Genomic DNA, 26,149 nt, shown 5'->3' on the forward strand with positions numbered 1-26,149 from the left:
AAACACCAGAAAATACCCAAAAATATGAACCCTAAACGAGTAAAATGAAATGGGGGTCGGGTTATAAAAACCCTCCAAATCTCGGACCGGGCTACAGACCAAGCTTTGCGAGCTCTGTAGCGAGCTAAATACCAGGCTTCGCTAGCTTTATAGCGAGCTAAATACCAGGCTTTGTGAGCTCTATAGCTAGCTAAATATCAGGCTTCACGAGGTATATAACACGGTCTAGCGCGCTACAAACCTAGCTTCGCGAGGTCGAAATGATTCAACTCCCCAACACACTGTTTAACCCAATAAGTCCGAAAATACAATACATTAGCCTACCTTGGCACCACGAAACCTTAAATTTCTTGGCGAAAGTTTACTGGGCATTACAATAATGATGGGAATGATCTATAGAACTAGCTTGTGAACGAAATTATTGTGTTTCTGTTACCACAATTGATTCAACAATCCTCTTATAGGAAGTTGCATTGGTTTAACAGGTGGAGCCAAACAATTTCCAAATGTACCTAGCTACATCACTTTTTACAAAAAAACATGTTGAATAGATTCTTTTTTAGGGTTAGTGCAACAATTACATTTCAAAACAATTTGGTTACCAAAGTTAAGAATAGCATCATCAAAAGGAAGATTAGATAGCCAAAGTCTCCAAGTTAAGAATGAGAATTTAAAAGGAATACTAGAATGGCATACCTTGCTAAGGAAATTATCCTTATTGTTTGTTGGAAAGCTTAACATTCTCGGTGAGATCCCATACAACTTGATCCATGGAATCTTGTTTTCCTATATGAATATTCATAATGTGTTGAACTATATCGTCCGACAACCATTCCTTGAGCTTGTTGGTGTTCCAAACTCCATCCTGGATGTATTCTCTGACAGTAGTTTTGTTGTTGCTATGGCCAATCATGTGTGAGGATAATGGACCCTTACCAGTCCAATTGTCCCACCACACTAGAATTCCCAGAGTTAATCTGTCAAATAATATGAGTGTCACGACCCAAAATCTACTAAAGGTCGTGATGGCGCCTAACACCACCACCAGGCAACCAATGATGAATGATTAACCTAATTACTAATTTTAGTATTTTTGAAATGAAAATTATCATTTAATTAAATAGTATGAATAGAACTCATAGGGTAAATGATGATATTTATGCGAATTACAATGATGAACCACACTTAGGAACCCCAAAATCCGGTGTCACAAGTGCATGAGCATCAGCTAGGAAATATAATAAAATACAACATCTGTCTGGAATACAAATTAGACAGGAGAATATAAATAACTCTGATGGAGACTATGCAGGCTACGGATCATAACATGAAAATGCAGCTCACGGTAAGTCCCCGCAACAGTCGCGCCTTTGCGCCCAAAAGACCACCAGACATATACGTACCTACACAAAAATGTGCAACAAGTGTAGCATGAGTACGTAAATCAACGCGTACTCAGTAAGTATCTAGCCTAACCCATAGAAGTAGTGCTGAGGGGTCGACAACGATGCATACTAGTGGTCCAATAAGACAGCTATAATAAGAAGTAAACAGATATGGGGCATAGTAAACAAACGAAATAAACAAGTGTAAATATGTGATATAATCCTCCTATCTACAATAGACTCAAGCTCTCAATTAGCGATTACCTCCTCAACCGGTATAATGGACCTCACCAAATAGGTTCTCTTAATTTAAATCAGAAAGACTCATAGATACACTGACTTTTTGTCAAATATTACGCACGATTCCATGCGAGTATTTTATAAAAATGCCAAGGCGTACGACCCGATCCCATCATAATCTGTGTACTGTCGAGGGTCGAACGACACGAATCATAGATGCATCTATTATACTGCCAAGGCGAACGTCCCGATCCCATTAGAATAAGAAGCTTTAACGGGTCCTTGACCCCACTCAAAAATAAACGTGTGAGTTATAATTTTAAGGAAAACCTTTCAATGAAAACACATAGCTTGGGAGAAATTGGTATAAGGAGTACCGTTATTCCACGGCTAGTCATGAAGCCCGTCAAATCTCTACAAAAGCAAGTATATCACTCTACGCAAGTCCGGTCTCAAGTCGTAATGCGAAATAAAGGAATTAAATGAGCAAAAATAACCCCTATAGTACAATTATAGCATGGTGTGAACCAAATCTACCCGGAAAATAGCATGAATTTAGCTACGTACGAACTCTCATCACCTTGTGCGTATGTGGCCCCCGCAATAAGTAACACATAACAATTACATCACGTAGGGGTAGTTTCCCCTTCACGGAGTTAGACATGAGACTTACCTCGCTCCGAAGTTCTATAACCGGCTACAAAGCCTCTCTAACACCTCAAACCGATGCCCGTAGATCCAAACCTAGTCAAATAAGGTGCAAACCAATCAAAATATATTCTAATACCCATAATCAATCAATTTAAACAAATTCCCTACTCCGCTCGAAAATTCGATAAAATCAACTCTCGGTCCCACGTGCCCGGATTCCGAAAGTTTCGAAGGTAAACATTAACCATAACATTACTAACTCAAATATATAATTTATTCCTAATTCCATGTCCAATTTCATGGTCAAGTTCCAAAAATATCTATTTCTAGGTTTTCTACCAAATTTTCACTAAATTTTCATGAATATTCTTGTTAAATTCTATATATAATCCAAGTATTTAACTTGCAATAGGTGGGAACCACTTACCTTGTGTTGCTTTGATGAAAATCTCCCTTGAAGCTCTCCAAATATTGCCCAACCAAATGAAAATGTGAGAAATGGGCTATGTCCCGAAATATAACCCACTCACTGCCTAGTTCCTTCCTCTTCGCGATCGCGGAATGATCCTCGCGATCGTGAAGGCCAAACAGCACTGGACCAAAAATCTCTTCTTCGCGTTCGTGGTGGCCTTTCTGCGTTCGTGATGCCCACTTCCCCTCCCTCCTCGTTCGCGATTCCCTAGTCGCGTTGCCGTAGGCCAAAGGCCTCATCCCTCGTTTACCTCATTTCCTCTTCGCGTTTGTGAAGCACTGTCAGGCCCACCTACACGTTCACAGGCCCCTCTTCGCGTTCGCGTAGGGAAAAATCCACCAGCCCAGAAATCCTTCTTCGTGAACGCGTCCCTTCTCCCTCATTCGCGAAAGACAACACCAGCAAACCAGCAACAACTTTCCATCCAAATTTGGTCTCAGACCACCCTGAAACACACCCAAGGCCCCCCGACACCACGTCCAATGACACCAAACCGTTCCATAAAGTAACACGGACCTACTCGAGGCCTCAAATCATACCAAATAACATCAAAACTACGAATTGCGCATCGATTCAAGCCTAATAAACTATTGAACTTCTAACTTCCACATCTGATGTCGAAACCTATCAAATCACGTCTAATTGACCTCAAGTTTTGTACACAAGTAATAATTGGCATTACTGACCTACTCTAACTTCCCGAATCGGAATCCGAACCCGATATAAAAAATTTCACTCCCGATGAAACTTCCCAAAAATCTCTAAATTCCATTATTTTGCCAAATGACCCCGCAGAGACCTACAGACCCCCAAATCCACATCCAGATGCGCCTCTAAGACCAGAATCACCATACGGAGCTATTCCCAGGCTCGGAATACCAAACGGACATCGATAACATCAAAATACACTTTAACCAAAATTTATGAAATTATTCCAATATACTAACTTTCCATAATAAGCACTTAAATGCTACCGGGTCACCTAAAATACGATCCGAACATACGCCCAAGTCCAAAATCATCATACGAACCTATTGGAACTTTCAATTCCTGATTCCGAGGTCGTTTACTCAAAAGTCAAACCTTAGTTAAATCTTTCAACTTATAGTTTCCAAAATGAGAATTTTCTTCCAAATCAACTCCGAATTTCTCGAAATTCAATTCCGACCACATGTACAAATCATAATACCTGAAGTGAAGCTACTCAAGGCCTCAAACCGCTAAATGACGCGCTAGATCTCAAAATGACTGGTCGGGTCATTATATTCTCTCCTACCTAAACATACGTTCGTCCTCGAACGTGCTAAGAACTGTTCCGGAGTTGTCCAAATTCACTGGTTAACACCTTGTGAACTTACTCGTGCCACCACAAACCCATGTGCGCACCTTTTCTTGAGCCAGACTGAAAATCCTTCCTTATATCTTAGCTAACAAGCTTTAGAACAAATTCCAATATCCGAAATTCTCCTCGATACCCGATTCTAACATATGAACACCGTATCAATCTCCACACGGTGAACCAGCACATGATGAAGCTCTCATACCGATACCACACAATATACTGCATAACTCTTTTGCCCATGGTAATTATTTTCCAAGCACAACAACTGTAAATTAACCGGCCTGATGCCCGTAATATACCTAATAACACATATAAACCCGGTCTCAACCCTCACAATACTGCAACGATGAAAGAGATGCGCAGGAACTCATAGCCATCTTCCCAAACCATAAATTATGGGGTCTCTCCTCCTCACAAGAGTAATTACCTCATTCTGAATTGAAAAACAATATCTTCTCTTTAGTGTACCTTATATAAATCTGATTGCACTGATCCCATGTCCAATAACCTCGTCTCACCTAGTACAAGCTGCTTAGGCAATAAGCCGTCTCGAACACTGCCCAAAATCTCATATAACACCACAATATGGCAATAAGCTACAAATACAAATGTGATACATAAGGAAAACGAACTCTGAAAAGAACTACTCAACCCACGTAACTAATTAAACAACCTAAAAGATGTTATGCAACTTCCTCAGAAAAATTAGAAACAAAACACATAAGAATAGATATAGGGAACTGTACTCAACCTCACGCTGTTGCATCATGCAACTCGATCCATACATGATACCATTGCGGTGTGTAACCTAATCCAACCATGATCCCCGTGGCGGCGTGCCACTCGATCCAAATAGCATACCCATGGCGGCGTGCCACCCGATCCAAATAATATACCCGTGGAGGCGTGCCACCTCATCCACACATAATAATCTATAAGGAAATACCTACCGATCCAGAATGCTCATACCTACGAAATACCCGAATGTCGACCACGAGCACACCAAGTGCAAAAATACGACCCTGGGAGACGGATAGCACCATACGCTACAAAACCCAAGCACAACTAAGGTGCGATGAATGCCATGTATCTTGAAAGTCATCCTGCTCATATAACACCACAAGCTACACGGGACCACATCACACGTGCGAATAATCAAGCCGTTTCACAACCCAAATGGCACAATAGAGGGTTACATGGAATAGCTGACGACGAAAAAAAACATTTAACGCTCGAAAATCCTCCATAAGCAACTCTATGCTGAACGGACACATCCGACCTGAAGAAGAGTACACACCCATATTACACCTAACAACGGACCTCAAGTCGATTCTGATCGTACCGTACTAGGCTAATAAATTCCCAAGGATCCACAACAATCCTATTCATGACACATAAGAGCAACCGTCCAATCCAAAACAATCTTCCACAGTTCACAATCAAACGAATAGAGCACCTACAAGGCCTAAACTCTCGCATTAGCGATAGTACCATAATCTCCATACTTGGCTTCAATATATAATCAATCAAATGACTGCATGTCGCACTTATACAATATTCCCGTGGGATACGCCCCCACGACCTTCCTCACCAGGTAGCAAAGTCTGCATATCCATACAATCGGCCATACTATTGTTGTAAAGCAAATCAAGAACTCGCAAATCAGTACACACAGGACACAGTTCTCAGGTGACGCTAAAGAAAATACCAGCTTACCCTAAACATCTGAATTCTTTCCTTCTCATCCGAGCTCGTGACAATATTGTCAACACCGAACTGCAACTTTGATCCTCAACTTCCAATTCCCATGCCGCTCATTGCACCTAATATGCCATTACGCGAGAATAAAATAATTTCATCATATCCCGAGCCACTAATAGAATAAACACTTCATCATATAAAAACCTTTCAATTAACTCATTTCTGTAGAACAATTGCAACACGCGACTGAATTCCCATAACCACAGAAATTACAAACCTCAAGTTGTGGTCTAAATCACCATAATTCTTCCGGGATCCATCTACACATAACAGACCATTATAATCGAATAACTCCAAATAAATCAAATCACAGAGGTCATCAAGCCTCGCACGTACCACCATAAAACACCTGCATAACTTAACACGCTGAAGGAACTCATCATTGCCACCATCATGCCGATTCAACCATTGCTAACCGAACCAACTTCTTCTAATTCACGCTTGACTTGCCTTAGAAATAATAATAATAATAATAATAATAATAATAATAATAATAATAATAATAATAATAGTGGATCCATTCAAAACATAATAAACTCAATCCGCACTCATCTCGTACCCTCCTTGTGCGCACGGTAGCATCTTCAACTGGTACACCCCTTCTAAAAATCCCTCTACGAATCCGAACTTATTTTCTTCCATTTCTCCAATGCTGCACCGCAGGCCGATGATAATATAGAACACTCCAAGTCCCTTTCATAATCCACTGCAAAAGCTCGATACTTAACCATGCCATAGACTCAAAATTCTTAAGCACCACACTTTAATTTTGAACCCACTAGGGTCGTTGTTGAGAGTCACACACTCGGACTTGGTCTCGAATATAATCAACTCCAAGGCTCTGCTAGCACATGAACACCCTCTCAAGAAGCACCCGACTGAATCACTTTCCTTGTACATCACATCTACACAAAGTATAAACACTTAGTCTTCCCAAAACCTGAGATGAATTGATAAGGCCAAATATAGCACACATTCCTCAAATCGTTTGCTCGAATTACCATTGATGTTTTATTTCCTTATTCGTAATAATACACCAATACACCGATAACCAAAAATCGCACAAGTATAAAAAAAACATAATCCAATCGTAGATGGTGGGACTCCCCTACTTAGCTTGAAACTACAATTACATAACTCTGGAACCCACCAAGATTCCTCTTTCCCCATTGACATCAATTGCAAGTCCAACAATACATTCCAAACTCGAAGTCATGTTGTATCCAAATAAAATCTGTGGACCTAGTCATTGTCCACCATGAATTCCCAAATTGCTCTAATCTTTCCTCAAGGCATGTGGCTATCCTACCACCGAACCCATATGCTACTCTGTCACTCTCCCACTTTGGTTAAACCCTCTCCTTTAAGCAACTTCTCGACTTCCGCTCTTCATACTTTGACCTGCTAGTAATTCAACTACCGCAAGACACCTCGCACATGTCCTTCCTCATTCTTCGCTACCCAAATGTTGCACCATATCAAAATTCATATCTATAGCACATGAACTAATAAATTGCTTTCAACTCTAAGCCTCCACGAAGATCATATCTCCCGAGCCATCAACATTAGAAACACCAATTCGATTTTCAAAACCATTACACACCGTCATCCCCGACAACCGCTTCTCAGGCAGTATTTCACAACACCCTACCCCAAAGGCAAAATTGAAGAAGACCATAACACCGGCGAACCTTAATGCATTCAAACAAAGACGACGACACCACATCACAAATGAGAATCACCACCACGCTAGAAAATATCAAGTCTCGTTACTCTATCAACCAATGCCTGAACATCCATGGTCAAATTACTTTTCCTCCGCTGGAATTAAATGTCGAACCACTAAAGCATGCACCGAGAAATCCTCATTTCAAGTTATTCACTGCCTGACACATAAACGAACACCCCAACATTACACCAACATTGTGCGATAACAACGTCTGAACATCATAGCAAAATGCGCGTAGCCTCGACCCAATCGAAAATACAGCTACTGAGCTTAAATGTCAGAACATCCTTCCGCAAGAAGACGATAATAACTTGCTCGAATGTGCTGGGAGAAACATCATGATCCACGTATGTAGTACCACTTCCACTCCTCGATTCCTAACGGACATGAGTTCCCAACACCATACAAGAATGAATAAGAAGTAAATAAAGGCATAAGCCTCGAAGGAAACAAATCGCACGATGAGGAATCAAGAAGGGAAGTGCTCCTAATAGCCCTGTAGCCTCTCGGAGATAAGTACATACGTCTCTATACCGATCTGCAAGACTCTACTAGACTTGCTCATGACTCATGAGACCCAAGTGAACCTTATGCTCGAATACCAAGCTGGCACGACCCAAAATCCACTAAAGGTCGTGATGACGCCTAACACCGCCATTCGGCAAGCCAACTGTGAATGATTAACCTAATTACTCATTTTAGTATTATGAAATGAAAATTCTCATTTAATTAAATAATATAAAATAGAACTTACAGGGTAAATGATGATATTTACGCGAATTACAATGATGAACCACCCTTAGAAACCCCTAAAACCTGGTGTCACAAGTAGGATCAACTATGAAATATAATAAAATACAACATCTGTCTGGAATACAAATTAGATATGAGAATATAAGTAAATCTGATGGAGACCCTGCAGGCTGCGGATCGTAACATGAAAATGTAGCTCACGGTAAGTTCCCGCAACAGTCGTGCCTCTACGCCCAAAAGACCACCAGACATAAATGTACCTGCATAAAAATGTGCAGCAAGTGTAGCATGAGTACGTAAATCAAGGCGTACCCAGTAAGTATCTAGCCTAACCCAGAGAAGTAGTGCCGAGGAGTTGACAACTATACTTACTAGTGGCCCAATAAGACAGTTATAATAAGAAGTAAACTGATATGTGGCAGAGTAAACAAACGAAATAAACAAGTGTAAATACGTGATACAGTCCTCCTCTCTACAATAGACTCAAACTCTCAATTAGCGATTACCTCCTCAACCGGAGCATATATATATATATATTGGACCTCACCAGATAGGTCATCATAATTCAAATCAGTAAGACTCAAAGATACACTCACTTCTTGTCAAATATTACGCAATATTCCATGTGAGTATTTTATAGAAATGACGAGACATACAACCCGATCCTATCATAATCTGTGCACTGCCTAGGGTCGAACGTCACAAACCATAGATGCATCTATTAAACTGCCGAGGTGAACAACTCGATCCCATTAGAATAAGAAGCTTCAACGGGTCCTTGACCCCACTCATGAATAAACGTGTGAGTTAGAATTTTAAGAAAAACCTTTCAATGAAAACACATAGTGCGAGAGAAATTCATATAAGGAGTACAATTATTCCACGGCTAGTCATGAAGCCCATCAAATCTCTACAAAAGTAAGTCTATCACTCTACACAAGTCCGGTCTCAAGTCGTAATGCGAAATAAAGGAATTTAATGAGCAAACATAACCCCTATAGTACAATTATAGGATGGTGTGAACCTAAGTCTACCCGGACAATAGCATGAATTTAGCTACGTACGGACTCTCATCATCTTGTGCGTACGTAACCCTCGCAATAAGTAACATATAACAATTACATCACCTAGGGGTAGTTTCCCCCTCACATAGTTAGACAGGAGACTTACCTTGCTCTGAAGTTCCACAACCGGCTCCAAAGCCTCTCTAACACCTCAAACCGATGCCCGCCGATCCAAATGTAGTCAAATAAGATAAAAAACCAATTAAAATATACTCTAATACCCATAATAAATCAATTTAAATAAATTCCCAACTCTGCTAGAAAATTCTATAAAATCAATCATCGGGCCCACGTACCCGAATTCTGAAAAGTTTCAAAGGTAAACATTGCCCATTACATTACCAACTCAAATATATAATTTATTCCTAATTCCATGTCCAATTTCTTGGTCAAATTTCAAAAATAACAATTTCTAGACTTTCTACCAAAATCATAATTTTCCACTAATTTTCCATGAATTTCCATGTTAAAATCTATATATAATCCAAGTATTTAACTTGCAATAGGTGGAAATCACTTACCTTGTGTTGCTTTGATGAAAACTTCCCCTTGAAGCTCTCCAGAAATCGCCCAACCAAATGAAAATGTGAGAGAAATGGGCTATTTCCCAAAATATAACCCACTGCCCAATTCTTTCCTCTTAGCGATCGCGGAATGACCCTTGCGATCGCGAAGGACAAATAGCCCTGGACCAAAAGTCTCTTCTTTGCGCTCGTGGTCACTTTTCCAGGTTCGCGATGCCCAGTGCCCCTAGCCCTCCTCGTTTGCCATTCCCTAGTAGCGTACGCGTAGGCCAAAGGCCTCATCCACTGTTTCCCTCATCTCCTCTACGCGTTCGCGGTTGCGCCTCTGCGTTTGCGAAGCACTGCAAGGCCCACCTACGCGTTCGCAAGAGCCTCTTCGCCTTTGCATAGGGCAAAATCCACCATCCCAGAAATCCTTCTTCGCGAGCGCGTCCCTTCTCCCGCGTTCGCAAAAGACAACACAAGTACCAACAAACCAGCAACAACTTTCCATCCAAATTTAGTCCAAAACCACCTTGAAGCACACATGAGGCCTCCGCAACCCCGTCCAATCACACCAACCTGTTCCATAAAATAACACGGACCTGATAGAGGCCTCAAATCATACCAAATAACATCAAAACTGTGAATTGCGCATCGATTCAAGCCTAATGAACTATTGAACTTCTAACTTCCACATCTGATACCGAAACCTATCAAATCATGTCCGATTGACCTCAGGTTTTGCACACAAGTCATAATTTACATTACGGACCTACTCCAACTTCCGAAATCGGAATCCGAATCCGATATCAAAAAGTCCACTCCCGGTCAAACTTCCCAAAAACCTCCAAATTTCAATATTTTCGCTAAATGACCCCGAAATGACCTACAAAACCCCAAATCCACATCCGGATGCACCCTTAAGACTAGAATCACCATACAGAGCTATTTTCAGGCTCGAAATTCCAAACGGATATCGACAACATCAAAATACACTTCAACCCAAATTTATGAAATTCTTCCAATATGCTAACGTTCCATAATAAGAAATGAAATGCTCCCGGATCACCCAAAACTCGATCCGGGCACACGCCCAAGTCCGAAATTATCATACAAACCTATTTCAACTTTCAAATTCCGATTCCAAGGTCGTTTACTCAAAAGTCAAACCTTAGTCAACTCTTCCAACTTAAAGCTTCCGAAATGAGAATTTTCTTCAAAAGCAACTCTGAACTTCCCGAAATTTAATTTCGACAACACGTACAAGTCATAATACCTGAAGTGAAGTTACTCAATCCCTCAAACTGCTGAATGACGCGTTAGAGCTCAAAACGACCGATCGGGTCGTTACATTCTCTCCTACTTAAACACACGTGCGTCCTCGAACGTGCTTAGAATTATTTCAGAGTTGTCCAAATTCACTAGTTAACACCTCGTGCAATTACTCGTGCCACCACAACCCATGTGAGTACCTTTGCTTGAGCCATACTAAAAATCCTTCCTGCTACCTTAGCTAACAAGCTTTAGAATTAAATTCCAACATCTGGAATTCTCCTCAATACCCGATTCTAACATACGAACACTGTATCAATCTCCACATGGTGAACCAACACATGATCAAGAACCCATGTTGATACCAAACCATGCACTACATAACTCTTTTGCCGATGGTAATCCCTCTCCAAGTACAATAACTGCAAATTCACCGACCCGATGCCCATAGTTTACCTCATAACACATATAAACCCGACCCTCAAAATACTATAATATTTATGACTCATGAAGGTAGCCTAGAGAGAAGGGATAGTTCTAAATGTCCACCACCTCTTAGTTGAAAAAGTGTTAGCAATGTCCTCCATCCTTAACACATCAATGCCCCCTTTCGTCTAAGGGAAAACAAAGGTTCTTCCATGACCTCCAATGGCATTTATTTTTGTCTCCAGAGAAACCCCAGAAGAAATTGGAGAAATGTTTTTCAATCAAATTAAAGAAATATTTTTCAATAAAATTAAAGAAATGTATATATAGGAAGAGATTGATGTACATATTTAATTAAAATCACCTTACCACCATAGGATAGTAGCTTACCTTGCCAGCCACTAAGATTCTTAACTACTTTATTTACCATATTATCAAAATATACTAATTTCTTCCTTCCAATATAAATAGGACATCCTAAATAAGTGAAAGGAAAGTCTTTATCCATAAATCCAATACAATTCCTTATCCTATTAATTCTAGCAGCACAAGAATTAGGAGCAGTAAGGAAAAAACTTTTATCAGTATTCACAAGTTGACCAGAACTGACTTCATAATTATTAAAAACCTTCATGAAAAGGCTAACAGATTTGTCATTACCACTAGTAAAAATGACAATATCATCAACATATGTCAAGTGATTAATAAGAGGACCATTGTGAGGCATAGAAAAGGGAATAAAGTTGCCATCCAAAAGAAGATTGTTAAAAGAGCAACTCAACACTTCAGCTGCAATAATAAAGAGATGAGGGGAAAGGGGATCTCCTTGTTTAATCCCTGACTAGAGGTAAAGAAACCTTTTCTGTTTCCATTAACAATTATGAAATACCAAATATCAGATAAGAGATTCAGAATCATGTTAATCCACAGTTCACAGAAACAAAATTTCCTAAGAACTGAGGTAACAAAAGTTCATGACATTCTATCATATGCTTTTGCCATGTCCAGTTTTACAACAACATTGCCACCCTTTTTAGTATGAGAGATAGATTGAACAATTTCTTGCGCTAATAAAATATTTTGCGAAAAGGAATTGAGTCTGATAGAGAGAATTTTAGAAATGAACTAAACTAGTATGTCTGTAGAAATTAGTAATGGGCTTACCTTTGAAGAAGTCCAGTACAAATACAATGATGTCCTCCTTAATGATGTCCCAACAACTTTGAAAGAAAGTTCCATTGTAGTCGTCTTGTCCTGTAGCACTAGATGCACATAAATTGAAAACAACATGCATGATTTCCTCTTCAATTGGAGTGTCTATAAGGCTGGTATTTTCTTCATCTGTAATCTTGTTGGTGATGCATTGCAGAATGCTACTGTCCAGATTTGCTGCTGGGAGATTGAAAAGGCCATTAAAATATCTAATGGAAGCTTTAGCAATCTTATCCTCCCCTGTAATCCACTTTCCTTTATGATTCTTGATTATTTCCAGTTGCAACCTTCTTCTTTTCTCTCTAAGCTTACTGTGAAAGTAGTTGGTATTTCTATCTCCCTCCTCAAACCAATTGATATTGGCTTTTTGGGTGATTAGGGAATCCTGCATAGATAGCCACTTAATGTATTCAGCATGAGCTTTGTTGGTCTCTGCCCTCTCTGCCTCGGTGTTATGAGAAATCTCCAGTTCTTCTAGCCTTTCCACTTTTTCTTCCCAATTAATAATTTGTTCATGAATGTTCCCAATAGTTTCTCTTGACCACTAACTAAGTCTTTTGCTGAGAAGCTTTAGCTTTATCTGAAGCTTCCACATATGGTTACCATTGAGTTGAGTGGAACATACTTCTTAACAAGATCGAAAAACCATCATGTTTAGTCGAGAAGTTGAGAAATTTGAAGTACTTTATGTGATTGTTGATAGTATCAAAAACATTTATGAGTAAAGGCCTGTGATCAGACCCAGTTCTCACTAAGTATTTGACAGTAGTGGTTTGGAATCTTTGATCCCATTTGTCATTTATGAAGACTCTATATAGTCTTTTCCAAATTCTTATCCTAGGCCTCCAATTATTGCACCAAGTGTACTTAGGACCTGAGAAACCAATGTCTGTTACCCCATAGTTGTCCATGCACATTTGAAAATCAAGACTCATGTGCATTCTATGAGGCCTACCTCCAAGCTTCTCCTCTGGTTCCAAGATAACATTGAAGTCGCCTCCAATACACCAAGGACCATAAATTGCGAGGATATCCTCAAGGTTGATCCATAAGTTTTTTCTTTCTCTTGAAGTACATTTGGCATAGACTGATGTAATAACAACAGGAGGATTGTCCATATCATCTTCAAACTTTATAGAAATATGTTGCTCCTCATTTGCAATGATAGTAGTTTGGTTGAGGTTCTTCCAGAAACACCAAATCTTACCATTGGCGTTGGAGATGCATTCTTTAAAGCCAAGAAATTTGCGATATCCTTCAATTTTATCTTTGCTAACCATAGGCTCCAAAATAGCAACAAAAAGGATACAATTAATGTCTATGAGTTGTTTGAGCCTATGAATGGCCTTGTTTGACCCCACTCCTTTAATATTTCAAAAGATTATGCTAATCATGGAAAACTTGAGGACAGGGGCCATTCTTTCGTTTCCTCCTTAGAGAAGGTGTGTTGTTGTTTTTGTGCTTCTTTTCTGATCTTACTCTTCTTCTTCCTCTTCCTTCTGCCAAATAAACTTCTTCATCTAAGTTCCCTTCCCCTCGATTAGTATTCTGTTTCTGTTGAAATCCTTGAGCAGCTTGGTGTAAGATGGGATCCTCATTTAGATGATTTGTTGCTAGTCCTCCTGAGTTGAGTTCTGCAAAACTAAGTTGGTTAGTATTTAAATCTACAACAATATTAATATCTGGGTTCACGAATGTATGTTGGGAGGCTTGACGATCTTGAGCTTGTTTCAACATCTTTGTCTTTCTCAAGATCAGTTCGATCGTGAGCCTCATTTCATTCCTTCATTTTATTAGTTTAAGACTTTTCCCCTTCCTTTGAGCCTCCTGGTGGATTTTTGTTAGAATCTTCAGCTTTATTTTCCTCCATATTAGTATCCTTATGTATGTTTTTTGTATGATCAGTAGTGGTACTTTCTTTGACCTTCGACACATACTCATTGCTTGCAGTGTGAAAATTCTGCTGGTCACTTGGAGCTCTAGTTGTTCTACTCTTTTCATCTTGGACTAATATCAAATTTTGAGCCTAAGGGGCTTTTACATGCTAGTCTTTTTGTTGCTCAATTGATTATGATCCATGGGCTTTTTCCATACCTTTACCCTTTTAATATTTGATTTTAGCACTTTTGCAAGCTAAGTTGCATAAGCCAGCTTAGAAACAAAGGTAGTGTGAGTGACACATTTTGTTTTTTAATTAGATAGAAGTGCATATACAAATATACAAAGACAAACCCATGGATATATAAAGTTCCTTATTTCCCTTGGCATATATATTCAACAAATCTGAATTTGGTTTGATACAAGTTTAGAGTTAATCATTCCTGGGGAATTTGGTGGATGAGACCTCATCACAACATATGGGGCAAATCTACAAAGAGAAACAGAAATATGTACATGATCAAGAACAACAAAAACATATCTGCACCCATTTTTTACACTAAAATCATATCTGACTTAGCAAGTTACCTTCTTTATCTGAAGCCATTTATTTATACAATCTGAATGGAAGGGATGATCACATGGAAGTGCGACCAACTTCTCTCCTTCTTCATATTCCATTTGACACACCACACACCTATATTCATTTAAACTCGATGTCTAGTCAAACTGGATATATGTGCTATTCTTTTGGCGTTTTAGTCTATCTCGAAAAGTATAATATATTTCTATACTTAAAACTAATTTAATTTAAAATTTCTAATTTTAATCATAATGATCGATGATAGATAACAACAGAAATTTCTATGACGTTATTTTATACAACAAGTTACAAAAGTCATTCTTCCGTTCTTAAACTCCAATCCATATATCCTAATCAAACAACCTCACATAAATTAGTAAAGAAGAAGCATTTTTAAAAATGTTACCATGATTATGAGTGACCGGCTACTTACCGATCAATAAGGGTCTTGGAATTATTAGATTGAAATGTAAATGAATGCAAGTATTTTCTGATTTCTGCTTCAGATAATTCCTGTGAGACAACTATGCTCTTTTTAGTAACTTTCATGTAATTTGTTGAACTACACATAAATTAAATATTAAATTGCTCCATCTTTATACCTCGTAGTATAATTCATCATCTGGATCAACATCATCTTCCTCCATCTCCTACAAAAGGAGAAAATGTGCAGTGCCATATTGGAATCCTATATTTTATGAGTTTGATCTTGTTTCTCTTCTAATTAAACTGAATATATATATATATATATATATATATATATATATATATATATATATATATTTGTGTGTGTGTGTGAAATAGAAATCTATGAATTCTAGTGCGTGTATGTGTGCTAGAGAGAGACCTCGCTGTTATAGTCGTACTCATCGTTGTCATAGTCGTACTCATCTTCCTCCATGTCCTGCAAAAGGAGAAAATTCATAGTGTCATTTATATTTTATGAGTTTCTTGTTTCTGCACTTCCTAACTTGAAGTTGCAATATAGTTTTTTTAATAGAAGTCATCACCCCGGTTTATACTGACCTGCGGTGACAGCGAGTTTAACATTGACCCCTACCTTATTTAATCTAATAATTTAAAAGATTAGCTCGAAAGGAAGGGGGACAAAGACTATATACCTCCTTAATATCACACAACATGATACATAGAGGTAAGTACTTGTCCTTTCCTCTATGAGCAACATGAAGAGTGAAGAGCTCATCCTTGTATAAAAATGACCTATGTCAAAAATGACACTTACCCTAATAACGTTAAGAAATGAGGGCTCCTCATTTACATCATGGTAAGCTTTTAAGATCTACATAGTTTAACCTATGTACAATGAAGTTACATTATGCGTGATTGTTGATATATATATATATATATATATATATAACTAAAAGTGTAGTTTTTCTAACTACTTAAACTTTTAGATGAGATAGTCACACATTTCAATATAATATCAGAGCAGGCAAAAATCCTGAATTCGAGTCTTACGCCACCCATTATTAAGTAGGATTTCTACGTGTGCTTGGCTCATGAAAAAAAAGAATCAAGCTTGCACGTATGGAGCGTGTTGACGACATAATTAAGTAATTAAAAGTGTAATCCGTTAGACTTTTAGGCGAGATGGTTACGAACTTCAACAATGATCAAAGGTAAAATACCTTTTTTTAGTCCTAATTCTGAAACTGAAATTGCAATATATATATATATATATATATATATATATATATATATATATATATATTGAAATAAAAATTTGTGAATTATAGTGCGTGTAGTGTTGGGGAGGGACCTCGTAGTTATAGTCGTATTCATTGTCGAAAAACTCTAATCCGGAATCTGCAAAAAAGAAGATATCAAAAGGCAAAACATTTTATGGTTTGATTGAAATTGTAAATCATCACTAACTGCAAAATGTGTATAGTTTAGACTTTACATGGAACTCCAAGCATTTCTTCGACTTTTTTTTTTTGTGAAATAATATAGGAGTAGTATAGGATTTCGATGGGCGTCTTGGATTATTTCTCCAAATGAAAGAGAGAGAAAATACCTTGAATCTGGCTTTCTGGAAATTCTTCACCAGAAACAATAATTTCCTTATCTTCACTTTCACTTTCGCTTTCATTTTCAAACATAATACAAACCCCATCCTGAATACACACATTCCCATGCATGCATATTAATTAAATTATCAAAAAATTTAAGAAGAAGAAAAAAGGTAATTCCCCGTCTCATTTTATGTATCTTAATTTAACTATACACAAAATTTAAAATATAAAGAACACTTTTGAATCTTGTAATCTTAACTAAATATGATAACCAAAAATGTTCTTTGAATCTTATATTTTAAACATGACATGTCCTTTCTACAAATAAGTGTCATTAAGAGTAACAGGAATGTTAAAATTAAAAACTTTGTATTAATTATAGCATTTTCTTTTTGAAACAGATTAAAAAGGAAAGTCTGACACGTAAATTAAAATGGAGAAACTAATATTTAAGAAAAGAAAAAGAATTAAAAGAAAGTACCTCATCAGTTTGGCTAAGAGGTATAATTTGGGTCGTTTGTGTCATTTCTTCTTCATCAACCATGATCTTTGATAATTTTTTGCAATTGAATGGCCAAAATATGGATTAAATGGGGTGTTATAATGAGAAGAAAGGAAGGCAAAAACCAATTAAGAACGATGAAGGAATTTGTGGGTTAACTTAAGTCCTAAGAAACTTTCATGCAAAGCAAATTAATTCAAAAGCATTTCCATTCAATTATCAAGATTATAATGTTCCTTCTTCTTGTTTTCAAGTTTGTGTTTGTGCTACTTCATTTTAATTAATACAGAAGCTATCTGGTGGGCGTAATAACAAGTTTCATTTATCTAATAGCAATATTATTTGACAGGGCAAGGTAGCACCTTATAAGAGCATTTAATTAATAAGAATAGTGGGACAATTTTAATTAAGGGACAATAGCACTTCTAGTCCCATAGTTATTGTGATGACCCTAAAGGTCATCTTTAAATTTAATATTTATTTTTGTGTTTTGAGATCTTCTCGACTTGCGTGCGCTGTTCGTATAATTTTTCGTGAAGCTTTTATATGAAAAATTGATAAAAATGTAAATTTGTACATTAAAACTCACTTAAGTAGATTTCGGTCAATATGTTGAGCAAACGGACCCGGATCTATATTTTGACAGTTTCGATAGGTTCGTATCATAATTTGGAACTTGGACGTATGCTCGAAATTTAATTTGGAGGTCCCTAACTCGAGTTATCGCCATTTGTTGAAAATTAGAAGTTTGAAAGCTTAAAGATTTCAAAGTTTGACCGTGAATGTGACCTTATCGATATCGGACTCGGATTGAGTTTCCGAGAGTTGGAATAGCTCGTTACGTCAATTATGACTTGTGCGCCAAATTTGAAATCATTCTGGATTCATTTGATACGTTTCGGCGCAGGTTTTGTAAAGTGAAAAGTATGAAACTCATAAGTCCGATCGAGGTGTGAATTGTAATTTCGACGTTATTTGACGTGATTTGTGTCACGACCCCAAATCCACTAGTCGTAATGGCACCTAACCTAACCCGCTAGGTAAGCCTATTAACCACTAACCCATTCCAATAACAATTAATAAAGTGATTAAGTAAAGAAATATCTGAATATTATACATTCCTCTAGGACTGGTATTACAAATCATGAGTTTCTAAGAATAGAGTTTACAAAGCGAAAATGAAGTAAATACATCATCTGTTTGAAAAAATACATTAACAGAGTTTTATAGATCTAAGGCTACCATGAACAAGAGGCAGCTACAACCGGGACGCAAGTACATCTTCAAATCTTTCTCCCATCGAACACAGCAACATCAGCAGTCAGTATATGCACGTAAGGTGTAGAAGTGTAGTATGAGTACAACCAACCCATGTACTCAATAAGTTACAAACCTAACCTTAGGTTGAAAGTAGTGACGAGCTAACACAAAGGTCGGGTCCAACACCAATATTCCACAATAATTCATAACAACATAGTACAAGTAACAAAAGAGGTATCTCATAAATAAAATGCTCAGTTCGTTTACAGTTCCAAAACAATAGGCATTTATTTTCAAGTATCTCAGTGAAAACTCAAATATTTTACCAAAGAAAATACGAGTAAGTTTGAAAGCTGTGATTTTTTCCAAAACTCCTTTCAAAAATAAGTAAGATGTTTCATTTTTCCTTTTAGATAGCAAGTGTAAGATGACTCTCTATTCCCATATGTCAAAATGTATGAGAGGTCATAAATGACGTGATACTATACAGCATGAGGAAAAATGTATCTCTATGTATGTATGTCAAGTGCGCATGCCAAATACGATGTAAATCAGTGATAAATATCATATGCATACTCTCAAAGTATCAATTCACTCCGTCCTCCCAGTCACTCAGCACTCGGCACTCGCACTCAGTAGGTACCTGCGCTCACTCGGGTGTGCAGACTCCGGAGGGGCTCCTACAGCCCAAGCGCCATAATCCGTATGGACAACTCACGTGCTGCACGAACAATTCACGTGCCATAATATCAATATCTGGAATCACACGGACAACTCACGTGTTGCACGGACAACTCACGTGCTATAATAAGCCAATCTGACCCGCTGCGGCGTGCAGTCCGATCCCATAATCATCCTCACAATCAGGCCCTCGACCTCACTCAGTAATCAATCTGTCCAGTCTCTCGGGCTCATAATGACATGATACCAACATGAAAATAATGATATGATGCATCAATAAATAACAACAGAGACTGAGATATGATATGCATGTGAATGAGTATGACTGAGTATGTAATGCGATGAAAGTTGATTACTCAATAACAGAAATGACCTCAGTGGGTCCCAATAGGATATTCATGTAGCCTAGACAAGGTTTCTAACATAATCACAGCTCGATAACTCTAGTACGTAGAGATTTCATAATTTCAGACAAGTTCAGGTAACAACACAGTACCACAAAAATAACAGAAATCACAGTTCACACGGTGCACGCCCACACGCCCATCACCTAGCATGTGCGTCACCTCAAAATCAAACACATAACACGTATATTCACAGTTCATACCCTCAGCTCCAAGATTAGAAGAGTTGCTTATCTCGAACAAGCCAATTCCAATGTCGAGCAAGCCAAACGATGCTCCAAAGATGCCATCTCACGCGTTCGAGCCTCCTAATGACCCGAAACTAACCACAAACAACTCAAGTACATCAAACAATACTAAAGGAACCAATTCCGAACGAAAAAAATCAACTCTTGAATCAAAAGCCCAAATCTGGCCAAAATCCCACCCGAGCCCGCACCTCGAAACCCGACACAATTTAAAAAATCCAATAACTCATTCAATTACGAGTCCAACCATACTAGTTTCACTCAAATCCGACTCCAATTCGATATTCAAAACTCAAATATTCACATTATGAAACTTTAGGCCAAAACCCTCAATTTCCTCTTTAAAACTCACAATCCAATTACCAAAAACGAAGATAGATTAAGGAAATGTAACCACAACCGAGTAAAGAACACTTACCCGAGTCCAAAAGAGGAAAATTGCTCCAAGAATCACCTAAATCCGAGCTTGGAAGTGTTAAAATGAAGCCAAAATCGCGAACCCTTGTATTTATCATTCTGCCCAGCACTTTCGAACCTGCGGCACATTAGCCGCTTCTGCGGCGTTGCATTTGCGACCAAAACACGCTTCTGCACAGAAGCACCGGTGGTCTACCTTCGCACCTGTGGTAAAAAATCCGTTGCTGCGTACACGCATGTGCGAGTCCAATTTGCGTTCCTGCGCTTAAGTTCGCTCATGCGCCTCTCGCACCACATCTGAGCCTTCGCAGATGCGAATAAATCCTCTGTTTCTGCGGACTGCTTCTCCCAGCAACACCTTCGCTCATGTGACTCCTTTGTCACTACTGCAACCATCGCACCTGCGAAAAACCAGCCGCAGGTGCGATCACATTAGAACCAGCAGCCTTCAACAATGCACTACGCAACGAAAGTGATCTGAACCTCGTCTGAGACTCGTTCGAGCCACTTGGGATCCCGTCTGAATATATCAACAAGTCCAATAACATAACACGGACTTACTCAAGGACTCAAATCACACATAACAAAATCAAAACGACGAATCACACCTCAACTCAAAATCAATGAACTTTGAAACTTTAAACTTCCACAACTGATGCCGAAACCTATCATATCACATCTGATGGACCTAAAATTTAGCACACAAGTCACATTCGACATTACTGACCTGCTCCAACTTTCAGAATCAGAACCGCCCCCGATATCAAAACGTACACTTTCGGTCAAACTTTCCAAAATTTCCACTTTCACCATTTCGAGCCAAATTCAACCACGGCCTCGAAATCACATTCTGGATGCGTTCCTAAGTTCAAAATCACCCAACGGAGCTAACGAAACCATCAAAATTCCAATCCGAGGTCAAATGCTAAAAAGTCAAACTTGGTCAACTCTTTCAAATTTAAAGCTCCCTAGTTGAGAATCATTCTTCCAAATCATACCTTAATAACTGAAAACCAAAACCGACGATTCACACAAATCAAAATACATCATAATGTGCTACTCATACCCGTAAACTACCGAGTGAAGTGCAAATGCTCAAAATGACAGGTTGGGTCGTTACATTCTCCCCCACTTAAACATACGCTCGTCCTCGAATGTGTCCAGAGTTGTCCTTAAAGCCATCAAACTGCTGTATAACCTTGTCATGCACATACCCAAGGGTGATCCCACGTCAACTTATCCCATACAGGTCCGATAACATAACTGATATTTCTCAATTCAACTTACCCCACAAGCCTTAGAATCTAACTTCTAACATCTGGAATTTCTTATAAGATCTGAATATCGCAACCTACACTCTGTATAAGTCTGAACAAGCTGTACCAAGCCGCAACCATAACCCAAGATACAATCGCATGATATATCACATAACACAGATACTCGAAGCAATGATTTCTAATCATAGTAGCTGCTCAAAACAACCCAATGCCGGTAATAACCCTCATATCAAACAAGACTCTATTCTGAAACCTCCGTACACTACCGGTGATGAAAGGAACACCCAAAAACCCATAACCATTAATCAGATCAACCATTCATGGAACCCCTTCTCTTTCGACAAGAATTATAGCAAATTTCTAAGCCGACTTTTGATATTATCTTTCCAACCATGTTGTAATCTATTCTGATAGTATCCATTCTAGGTCCAATGAACTCATCTCATCCAACACGAACACTCTAGTAACATGACACATCAATACAATCTAAAGCCATAACTCGTGCAATTTGTGCACCAATAAGCAATATTCCAAATATACTCAATCATGGGGAAAAAATGACTCTGACGAGAGAACTGTCCCGCAAGCTCAACAAGTACCACCACAACGCAATTCCAAGAACCTATTATACAACGTAGAACCAAAACACACGAATCTAACATAAGGGATCATATCTCAACATAACTCTGCTGCAATGTGTGAACCCATCCAAACACTGGTCCATATGAAATACCTCAGCCCTCATGCTCAAAATCAATAACCACGCACAATCCGACATCAAGTACTCAAAGTGCATTACCATAACATGAAGAAGCAGATAACACAATGCCATACAAAACCCGAAAGAACATAACACATACGCCATCGACCATGCAATACCCAATTACTCATATCGCTCAAATTCCTCTATAAATCTCAAGTAGAACCGCACCAGGTGTGCTTATAACCAACGAATCACAACTCCTCGTAGCATAGAAGAGTAACTCACAGATCATTTCAGAACACGAATAAGCTCAACAACAACTGAATGGCATATCCCTCAACAATAGCAGTATGGAACCAACCAATCCGGCCCAGTATAGAATACACATCCTAATTGGGCCTACCAATGGACCCTCAAATCGACTCTGGTCACCCACAAAGAGATAAATAGCCCTCTGAAAGTCCACAATGACTGAATCATAACACGTACTATCATCTGGCTAGCTTCGGCCATAACCTCACAGTCCACAACCATGAAACAATCTCCTCCTGAGAACTCCTAGCCTCCAAATCCATAAAACACACGAATCACCATATCTGATTCCATCTCCACCGCCCGAATGTCTAACATGTCTCTCATACATGATCATCCCACGAGGAATACTTCTAAATTTCTTCCGTGCCACCTAGCAAAATTTGAATATCAGTAGTCGATCAACCAGTAGAGTGTCGCAATACCCACGAAGTATCCATAAATCAAAACATATTTCCCCTTCCGAAATGTATACTCTCATCAAGCCATACCGATTAGTAATATTAGTTACCTAGTTATCTGAAACCGTTCATGCTGCCTACGAATCTATGCCCTTCCCTTCCAAATTGACTTGTGACTTTGTACATGCAAATCTCAATCCCACACAACACCGCATCTACCATGCCATCGTGTGAAGAGTACAAGAATCTTATAATCAACTCTGATTCCCAAGCAGAATACATACCCGATCAGTTAGAAACATTCCATTTGATCTCATCCCGGAGAATATCCCAATATGCAACATATTCCTCATGCCGGTAGGAAATATACTCCTCGAATCGTGGTAAAAACTATTGAGAACTCTTCGAAACCCATTTGTACTCAACCAAGCTATCAGAACCGAATCTCTCTAACTCAACCCAACCACGTAGGTCACCAAAACCCAAGAGTATTGCCACGAAATACCTGTGGAGGCTAGCCACATCATCAGTACCTAAAGAATCGATTATATATGTTACTGTGTTGATCCAACCTACTACCACGCTGTCCTATTTCTCCAAGTCCCTTCCAAATTTCTTTCAAATTGATATTTCTCCTTGCTGGAACACCACGACCCTTAAACAAAATTCACCACACAAGATACCCTAGTATAAAACCACAACGCCCTAAGGCCCATAAGCCGTCGAATTCCCTTTTAAGTACCCTAAAAGCACCGCAACCGAGACATCCACTCCGAACGACCTTATGTGAATTTAAAATTGCTCTTCTTCCCTTTTCTTATACTAAATGTAGAATCCATAGTTATACAGAATTAGCGCAAGTCTCGACACCATCCTATGTAACTCTCAGTTTCAAGCCATATACACATCTTGAAAATTCCCAATCGCTACATATAAATCTTGAATCCATTAGAACCATTCTCGAGAGTCATCCACTTTGCTCAAATCTAAATTGCACCGCCCTAAATGGGATGAAAGACACTTGCCCCACTAGCACAACAACACCCAAAGAAGTAACCATACCTTAATACCATCGATCAAATTCATACTCTGTGTACATTATATCCTTCACGAATAACCACTCAATTATTTTATGATTCCTATGATTTTCATATACTCCTAAAGTGCCATAACCTGTATCTAGAAATTTCCTTACTCGAGTCATTCTCGAACTCAACCTTTGCAACTTTTAACTAATCCACAAGTATGCCTCAGACCAAAATTAAAATTTAACATATAACCATGAAATCAAATTGCCAATAGCAGGCTCCCCCACTTGGCTCAAAGCCATAAATTAAAAACACTTCATAATTCTCAATAACCATACTTTATTACTGCCATAATACTGCAGTCTGAACAACAAAAATTATTCTCAAGCTCATACAACGCCAATCATAAAAATACCTCAATCGTCCGTTAAGCTCGCATTCATTTTCTTAACGCTCACGTCAACTTTCTCAACCAAATTCAAATTCAAATCCCAACACATACGCCCTGCTGGCAGAAAAAGAAACTCCTCATTCACATTATAAGGAACACACCTACATAGATTACTCCGCAGGAGATAACCCATCTGCTTAACCTTAAATTAGTATCTTGTTATACCCTTTCGCAGTTACAATTACTATGAAATAACTTAATCTTTATGAGTCCAAACTCATTAACCAGACATGAGAATTTAATTTGTCCCAAAAATTTAACAACGTGAAAGATCCTTCAATACATTAATACTCGAGATTGTACGTCACATCAAAACAAAAATCAAGCACCCAATGGACTTTCCTTTACATTTCAAGGAAACACTTCTCGTCGCATTCAAATCATCTTAACATACCCCGCAGTCACATCATACTCATCACAAAGCCATTCCACTACTCATCGAGCCACAAATTCCACTCGTACGGACATTACCGGACATATGAATCCAAATGTAAAGGTTACAACTGAAGTTACCGAGCTTAAGTTGCGGTCTAACCATGGCCTCAAGTCTTCCAGACTTGCCCATAACCAAAACACAGAATACACATCTCGAACAACATTCATAGAATCACAAGCCGGCGATGCACAACCGATACCGAGCACTCACATGCGCATATAATTGCGTGGAAGGAATTCAAAGAGTTACGCTTCAAGCTAAATCAATGTCGCACGATAAGAAAAGAAAAATGGGAAGTATATCCTAAATGTCATGTAGCCTCCCGAAGATAGGTATGGACGTCAACATACCGATCTACAAGATTCTACTAGACACTTTGACTTGTAGAACCTATGAACCTAGAGCTATGATACCACCTTGTCACGACCCCAAATCCACTAGTCATGATGGAACCTAACCTAACCTGCTAGGTAAGCCAATTAACCACTGATCAATTCTAATAACAATTAATAAAGCGATTAAGTAAAGAAATATCTGAATCTTATACAGTCCCCAAGGACTGGTAGTACAAATCATGAGCTTATAAGAATAGAGTTTACAAAGCGGAAATGAAGTAAATACATCATCTATTTGAAAAATACATTAATAGAGTTTTATAGATCTAAGGCTACCATGAACAAGAGGCAGCTACAACTGGGATGCAGGTACATCTTCAAATA

The 26,149-nt window shown here is 38.6% G+C and overlaps 2 protein-coding genes across 2 annotated transcripts; both read right to left on the reverse strand.

The window, feature by feature from the left end:
* Nucleotides 1-8,418: 8,418 nt before the first annotated feature.
* LOC138893468 (uncharacterized) lies at nucleotides 8,419-14,093 on the reverse strand. Its single transcript, XM_070178082.1, has 5 exons — nucleotides 13,439-14,093; nucleotides 12,766-13,305; nucleotides 11,992-12,390; nucleotides 8,535-8,593; nucleotides 8,419-8,448 (listed from the first exon to the last, which is right to left on the reverse strand). The coding sequence occupies exons 1-5, from the start codon at nucleotides 14,091-14,093 to the stop codon at nucleotides 8,419-8,421; spliced, it is 1,683 nt and encodes a 560-aa protein (XP_070034183.1).
* A 756-nt stretch (nucleotides 14,094-14,849) lies between these two features.
* On the reverse strand, nucleotides 14,850-17,985 carry LOC104084831 (E3 ubiquitin-protein ligase BIG BROTHER-like). The gene is made up of 8 exons (XM_070178104.1): nucleotides 17,792-17,985; nucleotides 17,313-17,412; nucleotides 17,055-17,101; nucleotides 16,122-16,178; nucleotides 15,877-15,924; nucleotides 15,708-15,787; nucleotides 15,280-15,388; nucleotides 14,850-15,181 (listed from the first exon to the last, which is right to left on the reverse strand). Exons 1-8 carry the CDS (start codon nucleotides 17,852-17,854, stop codon nucleotides 15,125-15,127), a joined length of 561 nt encoding a protein of 186 aa, XP_070034205.1. The 5' UTR covers nucleotides 17,855-17,985; the 3' UTR covers nucleotides 14,850-15,124.
* Nucleotides 17,986-26,149: the final 8,164 nt, after the last annotated feature.

Source organism: Nicotiana tomentosiformis, chromosome 6, assembly GCF_000390325.3.
Source record: "Nicotiana tomentosiformis chromosome 6, ASM39032v3, whole genome shotgun sequence".
NCBI classification, from domain to species: Eukaryota; Viridiplantae; Streptophyta; class Magnoliopsida; order Solanales; family Solanaceae; genus Nicotiana; species Nicotiana tomentosiformis.

Excerpts from the sequence above, each read along its gene's own strand:
- LOC138893468 (XM_070178082.1), bottom strand. The coding sequence starts at position 14,093 with ATGGTTAGCAAAGATAAAATTGAAGGATATCGCAAATTTCTTGGCTTT. Across the intron at positions 8,594-11,991 it reads GAATCTTAGTGGCTGGCAAG|GTACATTTATGTCTGGTGGT; the intron begins GTAAGCTACTAT and ends ATTTTTATGCAG. Across the intron at positions 8,449-8,534 it reads GACTGTTGCGGGAACTTACC|ACAGATGTTGTATTTTATTA; the intron begins GTGAGCTACATT and ends TTTGTATTCCAG.
- LOC104084831 (XM_070178104.1), bottom strand. The coding sequence starts at position 17,854 with ATGGTTGATGAAGAAGAAATGACACAAACGACCCAAATTATACCTCTT. Across the intron at positions 17,102-17,312 it reads TCCAGAAAGCCAGATTCAAG|ATTCCGGATTAGAGTTTTTC; the intron begins GTATTTTCTCTC and ends TCTTTTTTGCAG. Across the intron at positions 15,389-15,707 it reads TCCAAGACCCTTATTGATCG|GTGTGTGGTGTGTCAAATGG; the intron begins GTAAGTAGCCGG and ends AAATGAATATAG.